At 32.7% G+C, this 25,356-nt stretch overlaps 1 protein-coding gene across 2 annotated transcripts; it reads right to left on the reverse strand.

Annotated features, from left to right (window-relative positions):
* Positions 1–7,976: 7,976 nt before the first annotated feature.
* Positions 7,977–24,408, reverse strand: LOC108567881 (thyroid transcription factor 1-like). 2 transcript variants are annotated; one of them, XM_017928596.1, is made up of 6 exons: positions 23,686–24,408; positions 23,355–23,566; positions 16,908–17,059; positions 16,442–16,537; positions 11,975–12,061; positions 7,977–9,143 (listed from the first exon to the last, which is right to left on the reverse strand). In XM_017928596.1, exons 1-6 carry the CDS (start codon positions 23,940–23,942, stop codon positions 8,877–8,879), a joined length of 1,071 nt encoding a protein of 356 aa, XP_017784085.1. In that variant the 5' UTR covers positions 23,943–24,408; the 3' UTR covers positions 7,977–8,876. The 2 variants fall into 2 exon arrangements, with proteins under 2 accessions (XP_017784085.1, XP_017784084.1); XM_017928595.1 differs by having other exon boundaries at positions 23,355–23,617.
* Between the last annotated feature and the right edge of the window lie 948 nt (positions 24,409–25,356).

Genomic DNA, 25,356 nt, shown 5'->3' on the forward strand with positions numbered 1-25,356 from the left:
CCATTCCCAATGCGTTTCCCAGCGAGTGTAAAAAATCTTCCACTTCAAGAAATCATAATTCCGTAAAATCATTATATTTTTCGTCCTTTCTTTTCCTTGTAAATTTGTATATAATGATTGTGTACGCGCCGGTCCGTGAGGAATTTCAGGGGTCGTTGTGTGATCAACATACAGAGAAAAGGAAGAGAAAGAGAGAGAGAGAAAAAGATTGGTGAAATATTGGAGAAGAGCGAGAGGGTGTGTTTTGGGGGGGTTGAATGTTGTTGTGTTAAGTAAACGAGGGGCACCCCTACGGATCCTGTATTCAATGCCTCAATTGTTATTTTATCTGTATCGCAAATGTTCCGCCTACTTATCAAAAATTCTAGATCAAATTATAATCGTATACAATTATTAATTTTATTTTAATTGAATATAGAATAAACTATGAAAAATCTTGAAATTCTCAACAAAAACATAGGAAGAATATGAAACTATAGAAACAGTAAATGTTTAAATACAGAAAGAGTAAGTTCGCTAGATTATATAAAATGAAATAAACTAATAAACTTTATTGCAACAAAATAATAACAAAATTGAACATTTTCCATAAAATAAAAACTACACTTCTCGAAAATGAAATATTTATATTTAAAATATACGTTTTATAGCTTACAATATATTTCGTAAGTCTTTCATAACATTTTAATGAACAGTACTTCTATGTTTGCAAAATTATTAGGAAACAGCATAAAAAAGTTGTTTATGTCAATAATTTCAATAAATATCTTTTCTCATTAAATTGAATATTTTATTGTAATTCTAGCTATTCTAGTATTTTCTAAAGCACTTCTCTGTAGGAATAAAACAGTCACGACGAGAGGTACTTTTTTTTATTATAGAGTGTATTTCGGGTGAAAGTGACCCGTCTATAGCATGCATATACGTTCTTGAAATATCATCAATATTTGGATTTCAAAGTGGAGTAACTTCCGTTTCCAATGTATCAAAACCGGAAAAAATCAGTAATTCTGATATACAGTGTGCATCATACTAAATACTGTGAATGAAAATACGAAATTGAAAAATGTCCCGATGACTTTATTTCATTGTATAATAAATATCGCTGGTGTCAACAATAGAGTAATATATGAATCCTCACCATCGGGAAAGAAGAATTCTAGATATTCTTTGATAAAACAAATAGAACGTGCAAAAGATCTCCGAAATCTTAGAATTGTTATTGCAAATACCGAGCAGATTAAAATTGTTGAATTACAATCTAATTGCTCAAAAAAAAATGTTTTAAATGATGTTAAATTCATTAAATAATAATAATTAATCGACGTTTGTAATAAAAATTAATAATTTGTTCTATTTTTTTAATATTTAATAATAGTAGGGTCATTTTGACCAATAAATAAAACACAAGTACGAGATTTTTTATTTAGATGTTCGTAGTAGTTTAACCCCTAAATAATATTTTCTGAATGAAATCTTTTTGATCTATAATAATTTTGCAATTTTCATGTAATACGTATTTAATACTCAGTTATTTGTTAAATCAATCACGCTTTTCGGGATATTTATTAGAATACTTTATGATTGATAATGCATAGAGTGATTGAATAAAAGTATACAAAAAAAAATGAATGTAAAGGGGAGTGCTTTCGTTAACGAGACCAAAGAATTGTTGGTAATCATAGACGCGACATGAATGCACACTTAATTGGTTAAAATTAATAAAATTTGAATCGTAACGGGATAATTATAAGGATTCGTGTCGTGTCAGCAGTAGGAAATATTATGTCATCGCGCGTCTGTCAGTCAAATCGAATCCTGTATTCTGTATAAAGCACGCACGTGAAATCAAAGATGATGACTATGCGTTTCGGGAAACGATTTCGAAAGAAAAGCAAACAGAGAGCGAGAGAGAACCCAAGCCAGTCGAAGGTTTCACCAAATTAGTTGGTATTTTCGTATGGGTGGGCCCCCCCATCGACAGCACCAACAACACCATTGTGTCTACCACTTAATAACCATAATGATTGGAAACATTTTTTTCTTTTAGTACAATGCAAATAGAAATATAGTATAAATGTTACGGTGTTGTTACATACTGCGATAATGTATACATTTTTCGGTAAATGTATACTTTCATCACTCAATTTGGTAATTGTACATTCAATACACATTTACCACTGGAAATTAGGAAAAAGTACGGTGTATTCACTTTGAACGTTGCTGGTTGGCAAATGCGCGAAAGTAGCCTTAAATGAGATTATTTATAATATGGTTACAATTGGTGACTAATAAAGATTTTTATTATTATTATAATATAATTTACAAAGTTAGTATTGTTATAATTTTGCAAATAAGTTAAATTGGATTTTTCATTATACAATATTATGAATAAAATATCAATATCAATATAATAGACAATTCAATATTGTTTACAGATTTCAATTGTGTATGAAAATTCTAAATAAATAAATAATACCTTTTTTAGTTGTTATTAAATAATTATTATTATTAGGGCGAGAAGATAAATATTATATAAAATGGAAACAAAAACACTAGATCGAGTTTGATATACACATTAAATTGAATTTGTAATGTATCAATTTCTATTGGATTCATCAAATATTTAAGCCGTTTATTTTTATATTGGCATAAGTCCACATCATAATGATAATGTTCGAAAGTGTGGATCTTCAAATTTCTAAATGTAATTTTAATAATTCAGTGGTAATTAATATTACAAGAAAGGTAATAACTTTATTCTGAATGAAATGCAACAAGAGGATTTCATATCAACAAGATTTTTGGAGGATGCAGTTTTTTTGAAAGGTTAAAGAATTCTAACGGAGAAACAATAAATTGATTCAATGTATGAGAGAATACAGAGTTTAAAATACAAGGACATGATGAACTTACTACGTTATATTCAACCGGACTTCTTCAAATTCCTTCTGCATACACAAAATTTAGGTGAATTTTTTAGCAGAAAATTGTGTAATTCATAGAGTTATGAAATATACAATACATTGAGTATTGTTTTCCTAATTTCAGCATTTTATAACAAATCTAATTGTTAATTTTGAAAGTGGCTTAAAGATAGCAAACATTATTTACTTAATAATTGTTAATAATTAAATAGGAATTGTACATTTAACACTTTTAGACACACTTAAGCAGTATTTTTAATCTTATTCAAACGCAATCTCTTGAATATTTCAATTTGAATATAAATGACCTATTTAATGGTTTCAGAACAATCATTTTTATATAATTAGTTTATATTATGAGAAACAATAATTGTGTTATTATTTTATGATTTCTTAACAATGATGGAAATTGATGACTGACAGTTGACTAGAAATGCGAACGACGATTTGGAATCGATAATTTGTTGGGTTTTAGGGGGAACCGGAAGCGGAGGATATTTGGTACGTGACTTATCTGTAAATGAATTTCAAAAGCCGAGGGATGAGCTTTATGTATTCTTTTTTTTCTGTCTGTCTGCGCGAAAAACTCCGACCGATGGGGTTCGGATTGGGGGTGAAGTGTTTAAAAGAAATGTAAGGTGGAATGAGGAAGTGTTACCGAATTGATCGTCGGAATTAGATAAAATACCCCTTTTCGTTTGTGCACCGTTCGACGCGTATTGTGTTACAATGGAAAAAGAAATAGGAAGCGAGGAAAAGAGGAAAGCCCTTCTTCCTTATTTATATTTGATTCCGGAATCGATACGATGGAAATTTGTTTGCCTTCGTCGCGTTTGAGTGTATGAAATATAAAAACGCGCATCGAATAACGAAGGAATGGAATGTAATATATCGGGGGATGATGCTACAGCCACTTGACCCCCACCCGCCCGGAATCGGGAAAGGGGGCGGCTGCGGCGCGTTTCGACTCGTCTCCCCCAGGCCGTACCAAATCGGGGATTCAATGATGGTTACTTAGCAACTATTAATCACATTCTATCGTTAGCATCGGCTTACGGAGGATTTATTACAACCCTGATCTACGTACCTGCGTTTATTCTGTTTAAAGCCCCCTCCTCATTTTGCTCCTGCGAATAAATTAATTTATCCCCAAATTAAAAAGCCAATGCAAGTAAATCATATAACTTCAGGTTAAGTGCGAGCCTTACCTAATACGTTATTAATGATAATCTCAACAGCTTTTCCTTTACTTTTTTTTGTTCTTAGAAAACTCCAATAAAATGACTTCAAAAGAAATTTAACAAAATCAGTAGTATTATAACAGCGATTCTCAATATATGGGAAAATCGCATAATCATCCTGTGTGTTTTAACTTTAACTTTTATAGGTTTATTCCTTAAACAGGTTAAATTCAGATGATATTCAAGAGGAAAAGTTTTGAAACGATTATTTCAACTTCGAGAAGAAATAAGAAATTCTGAAGAAAACTTCAAGTGAACATTAAGTGGATACTTTAAAAGCAATTTGTGGCTCCTTAATTGCACATATATAGTTGACATATTTTTGTTTATAAACGATTTAAATTTATCAACTTATATGTAAAACTAATTCTTCTTTGTAAAGAAAATCAAAATTATGATCTTGATGTTAGATGATGTTATTAATTATCAAATAAAAAAAGTGCTTTATTCAAAAATAATGAAATATCAGTTCGTTTTGGGACAACCTTTATTATAATTGCTAATTGCTAATAATCGGTTTATACATTCATTAAGCTGATTTCAGGCTGGAAACTAATTATTACGTAATTATCCACGTACAATGCGAATTAATTATTGTTACGTCAGATAAGCTGATATTATGTTCTGTAAATGGATTATGTATATTGGTGCATTTTAAAGTCACGCTCTTCTTTCATATCTATTCATTTGGAGGGTTTAAATAAACAAGCAGATCGGGGTAAGGAAAATATGCGAAAGGAAAACATTTCCTTGGGATGTGTGTATGTGACTCCGTACGTTTTAATTCTGTAATACCCACAGGGCCTGACACCTCCAACAATGGGACCGTTTAATGTTTGAATGCAATAGTCCATGGGTCATATAAACACATCCTCAAGACCTGTCATCGGCGATGACATCCATTGTCAACATTTCCCCGTCCGTGCATCCGGTCAACCGAATATTTCGCATGTTCTCTGCCGTCATCCATGGACGAGGTTCGATCTGGTCGATTGGGATCCACCTTTGCGCGAGTCATCCTCGATTTCTCGGTGGGTGGCTGACAAAATGCAGACACATTTTGGGTGGTAAATTTTACAATTCATTCACTAACTCGTCTTGTTTTCTGGCGCTTCTGGCGCCTATAATAACATTCATTTACCGATGCATTCTTTGCTGCAATTTTGTTTTCTTGCATCAAAGTAAATAAGATATTTAACGGAATTTAACAGATTTATTTAACAAAAATAGATCACCAATATTATTATATAATAAAAATACTAAAAATTAAAATAAAAGCAACAATTATTATTTCGTTTTATTTACATTAAAATAAAACGAAATCTTTATTTTTCGTACGTATAATATAATTATAAACGTATAATATAATGTATAAACCGATTATTAGCAATTAGCAATTATAATAAAGGTTGTCCCAAAACGAACTGATATGGTAAATATCAAAATTACATACATTTTACAATATTGAAATATAAAGAACAATAAAATAATACAAAATATAATCGTATATAAATTTAAATATTGTGTGATTTCGTAGCATCTCAATTCCGACGGTAATGTGTAAGTGCGTATGTGCCAAAAATATTAAATTTATTCGTACGTTAAATGTGTTGTGTACGCTTATATATATTAGGTGAGATACATAAAAGTGTTAATGCAGCAGATGTTAACAACTATAATTTAAAATTTAAAAAAAAAGATATATTTTATTTTCAGTCTCAATTTATTATTAAGATTTTACAAATTTAATACATAATGATATAATAAGCTTATAGTCAATAGCAATTTTCAGCAGTTAATCTTTTTTCTTATATGTTGCAATAAAGATTATTATTTTAATTTAATAAATATTATTTAAAAATATCTTTGATCAATTACTATTAGTACTTCAAATAATACATTACAGTGAAATAAATTAACCCCTTTATATAATTGAAGCTGAAACATTATCTCGCATAGTCCGGGTAAGTGGTTCAGCTAATCTTCTAAAACCTCATAAAAATAGACGTATCAGAAATGTATGTCGTTTTTAGAATTTATTTTTATTTTGCTTAATTAAAATTTAGTTAGTATTGAAATTTTCAAACCGGGCTTTAGTGAATGTGAGGTATTGTTGTATATTACTATAAAACAATGAGATTACATTCAATATGATTACAAGAAATATGGAATTGTCGCTTAAGTTTACGACAGAAGGAGGAAAAGTAATAGCAAGATTTATTTTTGTATTCGAATAAAAAATAAATCGAGAATTTGAATGAATTTTCTATTAACTCATGAAAAAACATGGTAATATGAATGCATACGATTTGAAATAATATTATTGGTGCGGTGTGTGGATAACACATTTCGCGTGAAAGGGAGGAAGAAGTGCGAGGGTTTGGATGGAGGCGATCCTTTCTGGTCTCCCTTTGGCACAATGAAAGGATATTTTGCTGTGTGTCGTGTATAATGGGGAGATTTCACAGTTGTCGGTAGCAGGCGGTGGTCGACGCCGACGCCGGCGTCGCCGTCGTCTGTTGCATAAAAAGCGGAAGCGGTTGATGATAACACAACGAAAGAAGGACTCTCACACTCTGTTTCTGACACTAAGCCCCCCAATGGCTAGCGGTCACACACCACCATGTGCGAAACTCACTTGTCCCAAATACAAATCTAGATCGTACAAAGATAATTTTTCGATGGGTAAATGTGATTCTGGTAAATTTAATAAGCTGATCACAGTTCCATTTATAATCATGTTATACGCTAATAAATTGATGGAATATTTGTTAATTACTATGTTAGTAAAATATGACTATTTTCTCTGTTGATGGACAGTAATTTATTTCTTCATCCAAACGATTCAAACACTTTTAAAGTTTTTTAAATATGCTCATTAAAACTTATTGTTTTGTTGACTGTACTCAGCAAGTTTATGTTCATGGAATATAAAATATTGACGAAATTTGCAAATCGTGGCAGTCAAACTATCACCATTTTTGAAATAATTTTTAACAATTGTCTACCATTGAACTGCTGTCATTGTTTAACTGTCAAAGCAAAAAATGAAATACTGAGATAAATTAAGTTACAATAGGCAGAAATTACTAAAATTATATCTGGAAAATGTAGATTCAGTTTTAAGAATTATATTGAAATCATTATAGTATATACTTAAATAAATAATACTTTGTCCGTTCCAAAATAAGTGTCCGATTTTAGTTTTTTTTAATGGATTATTGAAATAACGAAATTAAATGTATCAGCAATTATTTATTTAAATTAAGCATAGAAAAAGTGATTAAAGTTTCACATTTGTCAAAATATTTTATGTAGTGAATAAGTAAAATTTTGTAACAATTGTTAATTTTGTTTTTTACGTTAAGTGCGTTAAATAATAATTTTAATTATTTAAAAAAAAAGTCTAAATATAAAATTTGTGTTAAGGTTCATTCTATAAAATGGAAATATGGAAGTTGCATGGTGCAATTGTTCTTTTGGTGGAAGAAAACTCGAATGAAACGAGTTTATAATTTAAATCCAATAAGTTAGAGAGTTAGCTAAAGTAGATTTATATTACACCTTAATGTAACCAATAGTAAGTAATCTACTTACCTCAATACCAATATGTGTATTATCCTTCTCACATATGATGAAATCATAGCATTGCTTACATAATGTTTATGTCACTAGAGGAAATGGGATTTTTAAATTAGGGCAAAACAGTTTCAATTTGTACACAAATTTATTAATTTCCTCTGGCCTCTCAAGAAAAAAAACATTATAAAAATCAAATTATGCTTTGATTCTTCTAAATAATTACTATTAGTTTAAATTATTTTTTTTACATCATTAATATTTCGTGACCGCAGACTTATTTCAAAATAAACGGTGCCGATTACCACACGATCTCTCTCACTTTCATTCTACAGTAAATTCAGTTACAAATAATTCCAACTATTCATAATATTTATTAATAAAATTACTTTTGTGTTTATTTATATAATATATTATATATGTTGATAATATTCACCGTTTTCAATAATACATTGAGATTCGAAAATTATAATTTCTCTGGACGCTCTACAATTTTTATGTCGTCCAAAAATGCTCGATTTATGTACAAGAGGAGAACATTAAGCTAATCGGTATATTTACATGTAAATTGATTTGTTTGTTATTAATATTATTATTTATGTTTTTCTTTCGGAAACGAATCATTATATCGATGTATTCATTTTGTACGTTTCGTTAGCTGTCCTCGGTTAATTGCAAAAAGTTTAACGAAAAAGACACTATTTATATTGCACGATCTTTCGGTAGAAAAATAAAAAGATCTCGATCATCTATCCTCGTTGCAGAACTAGTTTACACTACATATCACCAACACAATCATACCTAAATATGAACCTACTTTAATTTAATTTAATTAAAAATGGAAATATAATATATATATTCATACTAGTATGTAACATTTCATGTTCGTGGGCTAAGCTTTATAAGTGCTCGGACTTTCAGAGCTCAGCCTCAGAAGATATTTACAAAAAAATAAAATAATGAAATATGACTTTGGCGGCGACAGAGGCTCGATGAATTTGTCGAGGCCAAAGTCGCGTGTTGTTCTTAAACTCTCCGGTGTATCTACAATTTCTACAAGAAATATATACTGCAAGCAAACTACTGGGCTTCTGAGTATTTACAAGTAAAGACTTGTGGTCTGCTCGTACTACCAAGCCCTCGCCTGTAACGGCAAATAAGTCCCACACTGTTGTTGGTAGTTTGTGGCCTGCTGTCGGTATGCCATCGATAATCCTCCACCATTTGACATGCACTGGTTCTGCTGCTGAGGCTGACAAACCGACGATTGTTGACTCCTGCTGACCACATCCGAAGACGAGACTCCACCTGAATTTTGATTTGAAGATCCTCCGGAGCACGGTTTTCCATCCTTCACCAACACGGGCACTGCCACTCGACGTGGTGAACTCGACGACTGGAATGATACAATCAAACGAACAAACAAAAATTAGTACAAAATGAAATTTCAAAATTAAGAAGTATTCAAACAAATCTGAATGCTAAATTCTAAATAATTCATACATTCTTAAAGATAAGGAAAATATTAACAATTTAGTTGTTTCAATACAAATCTCCTAATTTAAGTATCTAATATTTACTATACATTTTTATTGAAATCTTGGATATAATTATTATTAATTTAATAATATTTCCGAACAAATTTCTCAATTTTATAATAGTTCTTGTTATTTACAAATAATTAATCCTTTTTACAATTTTTTCTTAACTCTTTGAAGGGCCAGAAATTTCTAAATTTCTAGACAACTTCGTCAACTAAATCAACATCGAATGGGATGGACTATCAAGATTCAACCCTTGCCATACCAACCAAATTAAAGATTAATTCCTATTTCCTGGACATTTTCTAGAAAATTATATTAATGTCCCACTAGGCATGTTCAAAAGGTAATACAATGCGTGTACCACCGTTCCTCAAAGATTTAAGCATCAATAAGAATTATGTGATTTCCTATTTGTTTTATATGAAATATATAACATGTATATTCTAAAAAGTGTGATTAAGTGATTAAAATTGTTATTGAAATATACATGTGAATCTCACCATCTAGTTCATATGTTTCAACAAAATAAATGTTCGTAATTCTTGTGAGAGTGAGGGAATTGTTGAGATGGTGCTCGGCCTTCTGGTCCGTAACCATGGTAGAGGCTGGTGACGTGGCCACTTGAAACGGCCCTCGTGTGTGTGCTCAAGCCTTCGCATGACGACGGGAATAAAAGAGGGCGATGTGGAAAAAGGGAACAAAAAAAAGAAGGAAGGGCACGTTTCGATCGCTACTACCAATCTAATCCGAAAACCAAACACAACAACTTTCTGATGGAGAAAAGAAATATTTAACTACGAAGCAGAAGAATTTAAATTTAAATCGTAATTTATAAAATTTAACGGATTATTGAATTAATCGTAGGAATCGAGCGCAGATGAAATTAGCAAAGATTTTTTTAACTACAACTGAAGATGAAAGGTAAACATAGGTGGACGGCTTGCAGCGAGGCCGACCGTTTCGTAAACATACGTAACAACAGGACTCCTCTAATCCGCTCGGCATCCAATTAAGATCTAACCTTAATCCATCGCGGAATCGGCGGTAAAGAAAATAGAAAGTGCGGCCAATTATAATTAAAACGCGCTCCCAGGAGTCTGTTTACTTTCGGGGAATGAGGTAACGGCTCGCACGTAACTCGAGGAAGAACTGAAGAACGAAGGGGAGATGAACGGTGGCTCGAGGAAGGTACAGTGTGGCGAAGAAGAAAAGAAATGCGAGGAAACTTTCACGCTCTGTGTAAACACGAAGACGTTCCATGCGCGCAACACACGATGAGCAAACACTGCCCAAATAAATATTTTACATCCATAGGAATTTCCTAATAACGACAGAGCTTCTGGCGTATTTCCATACAAGATTAAATATACGTAATGCGACATCTTCTCATCCTCGCTCTCTCACACGCGCGCAACCTTTCTACACACACACACAAATGCTTTACATAATACACATCACTTAAGTGATTTTATTTTATTTGATTTTTGTTTCAATCAATAAGAGCAATGGTATGGCTGAACTTAAGTAAACTTTGCATTAACTCTAAAAGCAAATACCAAATTAATAAGTTCACATATACATTCTTGACTTTTAAATGAACGAAGCAACTTTCCGTAAACCTTAAATTGTTAATTAACTATATTTTAAAATTAACGCTTTTTTCTACTTTAATCAGCCATTTTTTTTTCGTGTAGAGAATAAATAAGGATTTATTAAGAATATTTTTAACTTTATATTTACATAAACTAATAAAATAAACGTACATGAATAAACAAATCTCTTAAATTTGAATAACAATTTACAAATATTTAAATTTATAATTGATTAAGAAGAATTTTGGTGAATATCGCTTGTAGAAAATCACCAATACTAGGTAAAATAGATTCAATTTTTATAAAGTTCTAAATTGAAACTATCAATTTAAAGTGAAGTTTTAACAACGTGGATTAAACAAAAAAATGTCTGAAGTTCAATTAAAAAGTTAATAGATAAAAGAAGTTTTTCAAAATAAATTCAACAAAATGCGATTCGCGTGTAAATGAGGATGATTGTTGAAATGATTGATTCTATTTCGAGTTGTTGCAGTTGACGTGAATGCGTTGTGTAATTGCGAGCGAAACGTAAAAAAATTGGGACATTAACATAGAGAGTGAAGAACAAAGAGCTCTTCGATGATGCGCCATTGTTTCTCTCCATTACAGTTACATAAGAGAGGTCGTTTTCTTCCATTTTCCAATGGCTACATTTAACGGTCCATTGTGCGCAAACCTCCTGCACTCGTTTATGCATCATACATTCATTACGAAACAAACGGCGAACAAAAAAAATAAAGGAAATATTAAAAAAAAAGCGATGCAATGAAACACACGAAGCGGGTTGCCTCTCATTGACTAAATATAAATTAATTCAATACCATGATTAATGTCACTCCAGACAATTACACTTCCGACGGATGTCGTTCGAACATGATGCCTCGTTTATTCTTTGTTTTTAACTTGATACCCGCGCTAAACTTTTTTTTTTAATTTCGCTTAATCTGTTGTGTCCGTCTTAGCCAGGCGTTCACGTTATTTCAGATCTTAACTGAACGTAACGTGTATTTTGAAGGTAAGCGATTTATAGGAAGTGGCGTGTATTTTTTCAGGCCGGATTACTAATGATAACAATAACAAAGTCGTCTTACCTGATTGTGCTGGTTCTGCTCCGCCATTGCTTTCTCCTTGGCCTGTCTCTTACACTTGTACCTGTGATTCTGGAACCAAATTTTCACCTGCAACAACAAAACAGAAATTCCATGACCATCGAGGCTATGCAAACACGAGCCATTTCCCAAGCTAATCATTCGACTCCAGTGGCGATTTCATTTTTTTTTCCTCTCTTCATCTTTCTCTCTCTCTCACACATACACACTTTCCATATATCTCTTGTGAATTGGCCAATTAGCGGTTTTTCTTAAGAAGGCCGCATTGCGTATGCACAAGGAGCGCATTCTACATGCGGCTACCGTCTGGCTTTAATGAAGATGTTTGCTTTAGTCTAGTGCGCTACTGGGGATTAGCCACATACACACACATGATTTACACACTCCATATGCTTAGTTCTACCTAGTTATTTCTCCTCATTTTTGTTTTTGAATTTTTTTTATAGAGAAAAGCCTTGTTTGCACACCGCAAATGCATTTTCAAATTTCACTTAATTGATGGGAAAATATTTGCTGCGGCAATTAATGGAAATTTCAATTCTCGCTGCGAGAAGGGGCAGACCCATTACAGTAATATCAATCTCCCACGCTACAATCCTTAATTAAACTACCTGCCTTTTTTTATTTATTTGTGCCTTCTTCCGAGAAAATAATAAAGATACAAGCAAATTGTATATAATACAATTGCAATTTACATATAACAACTAGAAATCCAATGACTAGAAATTAGTGTTGATAATCCAACTTTCAATATTATTCGTGAATTATACAGTTGAGAAGAAACATTGTTGAGATGATGATTAATTAATGTTATAATAAGTACTTAGAAAAAGTAAACAATTATTTTCGACGATTACTCAGAACAGAATAAATGATGAACTAAGCCTCACTGAATAATTGAATCCAACTACGTCTTGTTTCTTACTATATTAAATTGAAATCCTCTTTGCTTTATTTACTCTGAATAAATGCTTCTCGTTTTCGACCGCAAATAGGGTTTCCACTAACGGTAAATGGTTAACAACAGTTACGGTAAAAAATTACCGGTTTTTACTAAAAATATTTACCGGTAAAAAAAAATCACAGTATTTTGCTGTAGTAGCAACTGAACTAAATATTTTCTATAATATATGCCTCTACGGTTTAATCTGTATAATTGCATTATTTTGATGTACTCCACTTTTTTAATTGCAATATTTTAAAATCGATTATTTAAATTTGATCAAATGTGAATATTAAAATATGTTGACGCTAAGTATATATCACGAAATGACAGTCTGCAAATAAACAGTCGTGAACTTAAACTCCCATGCGTATTAGATCGGATCCGAGTTATGTAACATGTTCATTATTTCCAGCTTATTCTGCAGGCGAAGCGTGCCGTTCATATTTTAATAATAACAATGGTTTTTCATAATTCCCAGCGAATGGGGGAACGACGTACTGTTTGTGCAGCAGGGGAAGAAGACCTGTGCGTTGTTGTTGCTTAAACGGCGGTCAATTAACATAATCCCAGTTTTATTGAGTCCGTGAGCCTCGGATTAGGGGAGGTTTAAAACGGGGATTATGACACGGCAACGGGCTTAAATATCCCCCCACCCCGTTTAGTAAACTGTTCCAGCATTCGGCTTTTGATTCGAGTGGCTCAGGTGAGTCACATGTTAAAAACGATTGTTGTTTGAACATGGTAAAATTGTGAACCTTAACTATTTTAGCTTTTAATAATTCTATATTATTTTCAATTATTATATCTGGCATACCTTTTAACCAATCTTTACATATATTATAAAATAAAATAAGCGATTTGAAAATTGTTATATGTATTATTTTTTTCAATATAATAACTGATGAATACGTTTCGTTACATATAGTAATATATTACAACTAATACGGATCTTGAATATTATATGCGAATGTAATGAACGTGGTAATTGTTCTGTGATCGAGGAACGATTGTGGGGAGCATCATAAAAAAAATCTGATAATATGAACATGCAAGCATTTCTGGACCAACAGCTGAAGGGCACGAAATTCGTATGCACACAATGGACCACTTGAGATCCGACGAATCGACCGGTTGCAGTTCCATCCCCTAACCTCGAGCATGTGTGCAATCATCATCATCGTTTCTGCCTGCCACCGTCGCAGTGATGATGATGATCATCATCAACCACCCGGCTGCGTAATTTACTTTACATACAACTGGCTGAAGTGTCGGGTCCGGCCCTCGGGTGTTCCACCCCATGTATCATCATCTTATCTCCCCCCGTCGTCGAAACGCTCAAACCGAGAAGAATGTTTACAGGAGGGACAAACGTGTTGTCCTTTCATTTTGTTACCACGGGGTGCCACAATGTTGCCGTTTAATCGACCGTAAACAAAATGGCGGATAACCGTTAATTATCGTACTCTTTTATTTTACTTACATTTTTCATTCACTACATATTTTATTTTTCTTCACTTCATTTACTTTATTAATTAACGTAGCTATCTACGTTGATGGTACTAATTTCATCAACTGTCACGCTACAAAGGCTATGTATGTACTTGTGACTGTTATTAAATTGCAATTAATTGTCAAAGCGTAGCCAACATCGTTGATGCGGGGGAGAATCCTGCTGCACTTCAATCGAATGGAATGGGTAGATGAGGTGCGGGCGTTTCCCCCAGTTTCGGTGGCGGAGCGACTACCCCATTTCTCCACGATTTTCGTAGTCATTTCAAATTAGTTTCCAACCGTTCGACGTTTAATTACTATCCAATTATTATTTACTTCAATTTATATTCGCCTTCAATAATAATTCCAAATGAAAAAAATGTTGCTTGAAAGTTTTTGTTTTCTAATGTTCGAAATATGTAAATATTAGCTTGAAAAGTTTGTCTTTGTAAATTCGACTTTCATATGTTTTTAAAGTTCAAGAAGGACACTTAACATCTATTAAATTCTTTATGTTTTACATTTTACGAAAGTTAAGCAAAGTGCTTTTATATCTTCTAATATAATTTCTACTCAAAATGATATTTTCAATTAAAATTGCTAAATATTTGCATGAAAAGTTTGTCTATGTAAATTTTACATCTTTCTGCTGTATTTTATGATATATAATTGAGAATCAGAAAATCTACTTCCTTTGGAAAGACCTATAGCCAATATCCCCTTTATTACAGTTTATTTATTATTATTATGGAGTTAAACCAAATCTATAAATAACTTTTCGATATATTAAGATTATTCTTATATTTTTATTTATTATTCATGAGATATTTATCCAAATAGTGGAAACTCGATTAACGAGCATTTCGTTTAACAAGCAAAATTAATTTTAAGAAAAATTACTCGCTTAACTTGCGACGTTTCGCATAACGAGTGACGATGAGAAGAGAACTCCAGGATTTCGCGCCTTCTACATCAATTTTTAAAACTTGTGTACACACACATATTATGTGTATTTTTTAATATGTTTAATATGTTTAATAAAAATCCCGAGCGCTCAGGGCGTAGCTTAAATGCGTATAAACAGCGGGGTACCGCAAGGCTCTGTTTTAGGTCTTGATCTTGCACAGAGGAGGACTATTGGAAGTACAATGCCTATGGAAAATTATAGAAGATTGTCCAGCGAAAGTGTGCAATCAGGATATGCAGTGGATACAGGACAATCCCAAGAGATGCTGTACAAGTAATAGCGGGAGTACCACCTATAGAACTACTTGCCACATAGAGAAAAGAGAAAGAGAGTAGACTTAGCAAAACGGATGCGAGAAATAGATTGTGGCAAAGATGGCAAACTTCAGAGAAAACTCATCCAAGAAAACTAACCATGGATTGTGCTTTTTGCAATTCTAATATCTACGCAAGGAAAGGATAGAGCAGGGGAACTCTTGTAATGCAAATTATTTTAGAACATATTGTTCAGAGGATCTTCTGCCCACACTAACTGATAATGATGAAACAATATCTGAGAGAGGAAATGATTTGGAAATTTAACGAATGCACACACACACACACAAATGAGTTTATCATTAATTTACTCGATTGTGTTCTAAAAAAAAGTTCATGAAACTTATTTGCAAACTTTAAATCGCATTTTAGATCATAAAACGACAAATATTATTGATAACCAAGATAGGTTACAACAAAGTTTATTAGAATATGCAAGAAAGCATAAATGACTGATAAATGCACTATACGAGTAAAAATCCGGAAATTTTGGAACGGATTAAACGCGTTAAGCGTATTCCTTTAATTTTGTTTTTCTTTTAATCAAATGTTTAATCTGTTAAATTTGTTTGCCTCATAAAAAGTCGACTTCCAAGTGGTTACAACGTTAAATAACTACAAAAATAATGATTGATTGTCAACAAATACATATTTTAAGAAGTTTATTATTTTTCAATGTTTGATTCGTGTTAATCTTCTATATTATTTATGTGTACCATTGTTAAGCTTACCTGTGTGGGTGTTAAGTGAATTAAGGAAGCCAGGTGTTCTCGTTCTGGAGCCGAAAGGTATTTCTGTTGCTTGAATCTTCTCTCCAATTCGTAGACCTTTAACACAAAAAGTACACAAATCATTAATTATTACAGTAATAACTATGAAAATTACCTATTGAAATTGAAACGAATGTCACAAATACATATTGATAAAAGTCATATATATTTTTTTTTTTAATTTAGTTGCAAAATGTATTGTTAATGAACGTTTTATATTTGGGGGGATGCTATTAGAGTGTCGAGCTACGGTTTATTTTCGGGGGTGACCTATGGCGTTCAATATGTTTAGCCGAGGGTCGCGCGCGTCGCCTCCCGCGATGCATCGTACCTTAACCGTCAACCAGCGCCCCCACCCCGACGAAAAAAAATAAATAAGAGGCGGCACCGATGGGCGGAGCCTCGTGATCTGTGGCGTTGTACGTACCTGTGCCTGTGTGAATAAGACACGCCTCTTCCGGCGCTGCGCGAGCGGAAATTGCATCGGTTTCGAATCGGGAACTGCGCACGCCCCGAGACCCGGCATCCCCGAATGCCCCATGTTTGCGCCTGCTGCTGTGCTCCCCATTAAACGAGAAACTGAAAAAAATAATATACAAGAATAAAATAAAAACGTAAATATTTTTTAGTTAGAATAATTTCCATTAAATGGAGGCAAACATTTATAGTGCCACAAATAAATAAACACACCTAACGAATGTAAAAAAAAAACTGAATATATTTTGTTAATTGTAATATAAAGATATTAAAGCCGACATTTAAAGTATTAATGAGTAGAAAAGTTAATAGAAGTTGATAGAATAGTTATATTTAACGCATGTAAAATAGTCGGTTTGAATTGGGTTTCATTAATACGATACAATTAACAAATAGCAAACAACAATTTAATTAAGTTGAGATGTACTACTTGAATTGTCGAAAACTATAGATATTATTGTAAGTTTATATATATTAACTCTTTTCAGCAGTTAATTTTTTGTTTTATTTTGATATTATTATATGAAAATATTTGATTTTCTTTTTGTATTGTTGCAATAAAGATTATTATTACTAATTTTTATTGATCTAAAGTGTTAACGACAGAAATATTCCTCCCTAATATTTAATGAAAATTGTAGTATTGTCGTGAAGCAAATTATTGTAAATATCTAACAAACTAATAAGAAAAGAAAAAAATGTAAATTATAAATTTTCTAAATTTCTAAACATGTGAACACACATAATAACTCAATTGCATTTAGTTAGAGAACAAAAACTGTTTTAATCAGCTGATACAATGTTAGAACAATAGGTGTAAATGTATTTCTATGTATACAAAAAAAAACATGTTTATAATCTCGGAACCAGAAAAAAATTATGTAGTGTTTAGTGTTTAGCACTTCAAACTCAGTAAATTAGAGATGTTTTCTCACAAAATTGAAGCTGCAAAGATAATAATGCTCGTGTTAAACGTAGCACTTTTTTTTAATACTAATTAATAAATACACACAAGTATAACAGCAACTGTTTTCAGCCTCAGTAATATAAGGTATGATATTAATATTTCAAACATATCAAATTTATTTTGACAGATAATAGACATAATTTTATTATGGCCTTAATTGGTACTTAACTTGAACAAAAAAAGAGTGTCGTAATTGCTGTTAATTATAGTTTTGAAACGTCACATGGATGTAATGCGTACATATTTAAAATACAGTGGAACCTCGCATAACGAGCAAAATGAATTGTAAGAAAAATGACTAGCTTAACGAGTAACGTTTCGCACGAGTGACGATTAGAAGAGAAGTCCAGAATTACACGCCTTCTACATCATTTTTAAAACTTGTATACACATATTATGTATATTTTTTAGTATGTTTCACTGTACGAGTAAAAATCCGGAAATTTTGGAACATATTATACTCTTTAAGCGAAGTTCCACTGTATTTAGTTTCTTTTATAAAATAAGAAATAATGTGAAAGTATTGAAGTATTTTATTATTACAATGCTCAAATGGTTTTAACAGATTTGATGTCTTAAAATCTTGTATTGATATGTTATTAGGATTGATGGGATTGCGTAGAGATGAGAAGAAATGACCAAAGAAGATCTAAATTAATTATAGGTTAAGTAGTTGAACGGACACAACCGTTTGTTAGAATGAATGCTAGTGGAGATCGTGTATAAATCATTGCCGGCAGTTCCTTGCGTAATGGATATGCGGCGTTGTAAATGCTGACAGGTCGGTGCATCCCCCAAACGCCTCCATAAATAATATTACAAGGATAAGGAGAATCGTATGCAAACAGGATAATATGATTGATTGCACGCGGTGGGCGCGTGCACGTTTTACTCGCTCTTCCATCCCCCTGACGCAAACAGCGCGAACAAAAAAAAAGCTTCCCCCGCATCTTACCATAATCGACGATTTTCCTAACAAATTTCGTGTTTGTTCTTTTCATTGTATAAAAAAATGTCTACAATGAAATTGTACATGATATATTCAATCTTGTTGTTATTTGCTCAAATTATTCTATATGGATGAATGACGGAAGCACTTACTCCACTAATATACATTTATGTTACTAATTTGTAATTCTTTTGAATGCAACAACTAAATTTGATATTTTATTACAATTGGGATATTTTCATTTATTGGCCAAAATCATAACGTAACGTCGTTTAAACTTATTAATACGTGTAGGTCAACGCTTTTCAAGACCTTTCATTTCTTAAATAAGTGTTGTCTAAACTCCCAATTCGTTCAATTTGATTGACATTTCCTTCGAAACTAACTCAAAGAAACATAAAAATCAGTGGAGTTGATCATTCGTTATGGTACGATGCTGAATAACGATTTTAGAATGTAGATTATTTTGAAATCTTTAATTTTCTCATTTGAATTAACTAAAATCCCGTTGTTAGTTAAACAATACAATTGATAAAAATTACATATACGCTTCTACATAGATACAAAAGACTATTGAGCGCAGTTCGCTCTAATAATCATTATTTTTTATAGAAAATATAAAAATATATTAACTATTGACTATTCTTTTGACTTGGAATGATTAATATATTTTTAACTGTTTTCATCATAACTAAAAATAATTAAGAAATGCTTATTTAAGTTTAAAATGTTGGTATAAAATATGAGATGAAATACAAATATTTTCCTAGTCCTTAGATAAATTGATATTTTATTACAGAAAATTATATATTTTTAGGTAGTATTAACTCTCAGTTATATGTGTCATACATTTGCAACAAAAAACGTAGACGAATTATTTAAAGTCCGATCAAATAAAATATACCAATGCCGAGTTTTAAATAAAATTTTATTTGGAAAAAGATTCAAAGTAGAAGAAAGATAAAATCTTGGATGAGTCGGTGTGTGTTTTATCGATGCCTGCGGATTTATTTTCGGTCTGTAATTGAGTGTTAAACGAGGTTTTCCATATCGGATGTCGGTTTCACACATCAAGGGGTCTCCACCCCTATTGCTGTTGCGTTGAGCTGTGAACTAGATAAGACCCGATGGTGCATAGTTCGCACGCCGACGGCATCAGGTTTCAGTGCGGATCCGGCCTCCTCCACCGACGCCGCCGCCGCTTGCTGCGTTCACTCCAAAACGCAAATATAGGAAACGCACACGATCCTAAATACCGGGGGTTATTCTCCTTCTCTATCTCTTTATCTTGGATTCCCGGTATCAATTACATCGTCCCCGCATCGGAACACTCCAAACTTGAAAGCATCGCATTACAAACCATAGAAAACGCTTCAAATTAAGTCAACTTTTGTAACTTCAAGATAGGTTTTATTTACTACGGTAACTGTTATTTCTTTCTTCGTCAATTTTTGACTACAACATATATCGATTACTTAAGTTAAATGCATCTAGTGAAAAACAATAAAGCCGTTAGAAAAATAACCGCAAACATAGAAAATAATAATAATTTCATTAAAATATTCACAGGATTTTAATCACTAATTTCAAGAGCAACAATTCAAAATAAAATCGAAAAGATTATTAGCAATAAATTACAAAATAAATCAATCTTTCATTTAAATCAGAATAATTCTTAATTCTGCGGAAAGACTGTTTTTAATTCTTAATTATTAATAATGAACAACATTTATTGCATACCTTCATACTTCAAGTAGCAAATTTGAAGATAATTTCAAGCTTTCAAACTAATTTTACATTATATTATAATTATTTAAAACTAAAAAATACTTTTTTTAAATTAACAGGAATACTTCTGATATTATATTATAATGAATTGAAATAAAACTTATTTCTCTTGAATACATATTAGAAATAATATAGAGAACTATATTCATTTATAATAATGTACAACTAATTATTATTTGCTTTATTTTTTACTTATTAAATCTATTCATTTGCGTGTTTCCATACACTTTTATTCTGTAAACGATTATAAATTTCAAGTATTTTAAAAGTGAACTTTGATTATCGCTATGTAAGTTATAAATCTTTGAAATATTGACATTTCAGTTGATTCAATTAATATTAATTTTTGATTACTATGATTAAGTTTAGTATTTGGATGAAAACTGAAGTTATGAAAAGATGATTTCATATTAGTAATCTTTCATTTCTGATGTAGGATATTCACGTTGGTGACAGTGATTTTGGTCGCGCTCGACGAAGCTCCTGCATTGTGTCCAGGTGCTGAAAAATGTATAAACGGCGTACATATTTCATGCGTCGACGAGCCGTTGTTGTTTATTCAAGCTCCTACTCGATTCTACGTTTACAAAATGGACACAGGGACATTTCCAAAATAAATATTTATTTTATAGACGTTCTCTTTCAATTCGGGGGCTCTCCCCACAAACACACAGAACCTCGTCCTTTTTTTCTCCTTTCCTCTTTCTCTCTCTCTATCTCTTTGTCTGCCTATCGCATCTCGTACATATAAATACAGCTCGTGTAAAACCAACATAATCCATTCCATCACACGATGAAATGGAATATGTTGAAATTAAAAAAAACTGTAAAACTATAAAATTTAGTTTCTTTAAGATTTAATTCATTCATTTGTTCGAGTTATCTTAGAATACAAGTTTTTTATACGACGATTCGTCCTATTATTGAACGGAAACGCTGAAGAGAAATAAAAATTGCGGCGGATTTTTCTGGACGGTATCAATGAGATCAGTCAGCGCTTTGTTCGCCGTTTCCTTTTTGTTTCTCGGGACCAAAACAAGCTGAAAAAGGAGCGCGCAGCCTTGTTCTTCTTTGCTACGTCCGTGTATGGATCTCGTCAGAGTTCTTCTGAGATGATCACGATTATGATGCACTACGAAAGGGCACAATGGCATCCATTCATTTAGGTATTAATCGCGGAGAGCACTTTTATATTAGCGGTTCCGATTCAATAGTTTGTTTGTGCACCATATAAATAAATATACCTCAACATACCATATTATATAAGATGTTAATTATAACATTTTAGTATTATTTTGTCGAAAATATATATATTTACTAATCACTAAGTCAGCTAACATCCAGGACATAGTAAACAAATGTATACATTATCATTTTTAATTTTAATTGAAATAAAACAATTAATTTATATTTATTATTGTTCAAAATATAAGAATTATGAAAATTGAATTATATAATGCATAATGTAAATAAGTATAATTTTAAATTATAATATCAAATTATTATATTTGTATCAAAGCTTTTGACATGCTGAGAATTATTAACGTATAAAAATTGTTGATATAAAATTTAACAAAAAAAATAACACACAAAGTTCGTGAGTATTTTTAAAATATTGATTTGATTTCTTTTGTGCTAATCTTATTTTTTTTCTATTGTAAAATAAATAGTTTATACAATTTTAATTAGTAAAACAGTTAAGTGGTAAATGTTGGTTAGCTGGTGATTGAGCAAATGATTGATTGAGTGAATGTTGCGAAGGGGATGAGGCCGGAGCCCCAACGGTTCGAGCTACTGTATTGTCATATATATTGGGTTTGGAGTGCAGAGCAAACACACATCTAGCTTTGCTGTATTTACTAAACTGTCAGATACTACTTTTAAATACGATTTCCATCTCTCTCTCTCGCTCATTTTATGTATACTCTCTCTTCCCCCTTATTTTATGTATGTGCTACTAACTAAATTCACGGTACGTGTACATACAGACGGTAAATAATAATTAGAAGACAACCATTTTCGAAGACATTCAAATATTGATTACATGACATCAATTACTCTTTCAAAACGGTAGAATCTTATTATAAATTCAATCTGATTCTCATAATTTTTAAATATAATTTTTAATATGATGGACAAAAATACGAGTTAATTTTTTCTTTTCTTTCATATGTCTTATACACATATGCCCAAAGATTTGAAGTTCCGACACTTATAAATATTTGTTCAAAATATTATTTAGGCGCCTAAATCGCTCGGGATTTTTTTTTAAGTAGGGAACTGCTCAAACAATTTTGATAGCACCTGACTCAAATTTGTATTTGATTTGAAATAGATAAAATCATAGAGCTCTAATGAACAGTTACAAAAAAAAATTAGAGCATTTTTAGAAAGTAAGGAATATTTGAAAATACAAGCACCCTTATTTATAAAATTATATAAATACTTATCTGCTTGCATCTATAAATCAACCATATATGACATTACAGTAGCTAAGAGGACGGCTTATTCCATAGACACCAGTCAAAAACAAAAATCGAATTGATACATAAATCGATCAACTTTTTATATTCTGTGTAATTATTGCTATAAATATTATTATGATTTTTTCATTATTTATTAGAATAATGCTGTCATATTCATATTGAGTCATATTCATATCCTATTTCAATAAGTCGATATGATGCACTTACTTGCAAATCTGGGGTCGGCTGCTGAGCTTTGGTACCATCCTGGCGAATAGTGGGGAGTCAATCCTAGATTCTCGGAGACGGGACAATATTGGCCGCCCCCGAACTGACCCATCACCGGATATCCGCCGTTCATTCCGCACGTGCTCGAACCGCCTCCGATAGGACCGCCGCTTGCACCAGGTGAATTGATGCTGCTGCCACTCGAAGTGGATCTAAATCGATTGAGATTTACTAACCACTGATCCGAATCAATCTGTGTTTTGCTAATAATAATAATCGAGAGATTGGATTGCTCATTTGTTTGCAACACCTCACGTTTATTTAAGCCTACCTGTAGGGCGACGGTGGATTCGCGGCCAATTCCAACTTGCGATAACTCTCCTCGATCGGGCTGAGGATGTCGGATACGCTAAACGGCGTGGAATGATGTAGTTGCTGCAGATGGCTTAACACTTGGGGACCTCCTTGATGATGCTTGGGGCTCAAGCTCATAGCCAACTCGACGCCATTGAGCTCGGGCAGCAGGCCATGAAGGTCAGTCCGGTCCTGGACAACGGGACCTTCCCCGTAGTTGCCACCTCCAGACATGGACTCCAGGTCCGCGATTTACGATTTCCGTTTAGCCACAGTAATTTCGGAGACACTAGTATATCTAGCACATTCGATCGTAGATCAGTCACACGCGTTTCTCGCAATTCAATTCAAACATAAACAACAACAAAAACAGAGATGAACGAACAAACAGCGAAAATAAACTCTCACGGTGAATCCACGGCGACAGGTCGCGCGATGCTTTCTTTTGTTTTGTTTTGAACTCTTGTCCGGTGGTCGCAGTTGGTCGCCACTAAAGTTCTTCGGGTCGATGCGATATCCGAATTCAATAAACAAACTGACTAACTATATAAATAAATCAGTGATCGAGCTATAGCACTCTTTAAAGGACTCTTGATGTAAGACTCTTTAGCTGCAAAGAGCGCTTAACTTGCCTAAGCGTACTCTTAGAGTGCCCTCAAAGTGTACATGGCACTTCTACTCTAGTCCCACTGCATTCTGGGTACTCGATTCCACTTACGGGCGGTGCTCCGTCTCTGGTAGACCAATCGCGACGTTCGCTATGCGTCTGTCACCACGCCCATCCTTTGTTCTCCCACCAGTCGTAGTTGTCCGTTCCACCAGTGCGCGTTGTAGGACGCAGACGCTGGGCGGAGTCAACGATCCATGATGGAGAGGGAACGATCTTTCACAATGATATTGTATATTTATATCGTTTTATTGGGCATATTGATTTGAGGCTAGAGAGCACTTTCCAGTGTCGTTCTGATTCGAGCAGCTTTTTTTCCATGCATGCACTCTTTTTACTCTGTCTCTCTTGCATCCCCCCATCAACCCACTGGTTCCTATAATAGGAGAACGACGAGATTTTCGAGGACTTTGAATTACTTGCATCCCCAAACCGCGCACTTTCGTTCCATTTATTTATTTATATCCGTCTGATCTTTGCTCCTTGATTTTATAGATCAAGATAGATAATAAAACCAAATCTGTTAATTTATATGATTGTCATATAAATAAGTTTACAAAAAATATACTTATATATGTTTATAATATTTATTATTTACTCATATGAAAAATCATCACAATAAATACTATATTTGATAATTGGGACCAAAACTTAGAAGACCTAAGTTTTCTCCTGACACTTCGGTGTTGGATTATTCGAAACACTAATCGTAATTTTCATGTGTACACTTTTAATCCATGTTAAACATTTTATAAAACACTTTTCTAAGTTATTAAGAGGTGGAGTGTAGTTTTTAATTATTTTTCCTTTTTCTATCCTGTGTTGTTGTTAAATATCACCTCGTTTGTTGGGACGTAGAGTGGAGAGAATCGTATGTAGGACGCGCGTAAAGGAGAGGCCTAGTGATACGAGCACTCGTTGGTCTCTAAAGGGTTATATAAGCTGTCGGTCAGCGGCAATCAGCAGGCCCATGAAAGGTTG

Source organism: Nicrophorus vespilloides, unplaced genomic scaffold (genome assembly GCF_001412225.1).
Source record: "Nicrophorus vespilloides isolate i.1.1-1 unplaced genomic scaffold, Nicve_v1.0, whole genome shotgun sequence".
Taxonomy (NCBI): domain Eukaryota; kingdom Metazoa; phylum Arthropoda; class Insecta; order Coleoptera; family Silphidae; genus Nicrophorus; species Nicrophorus vespilloides.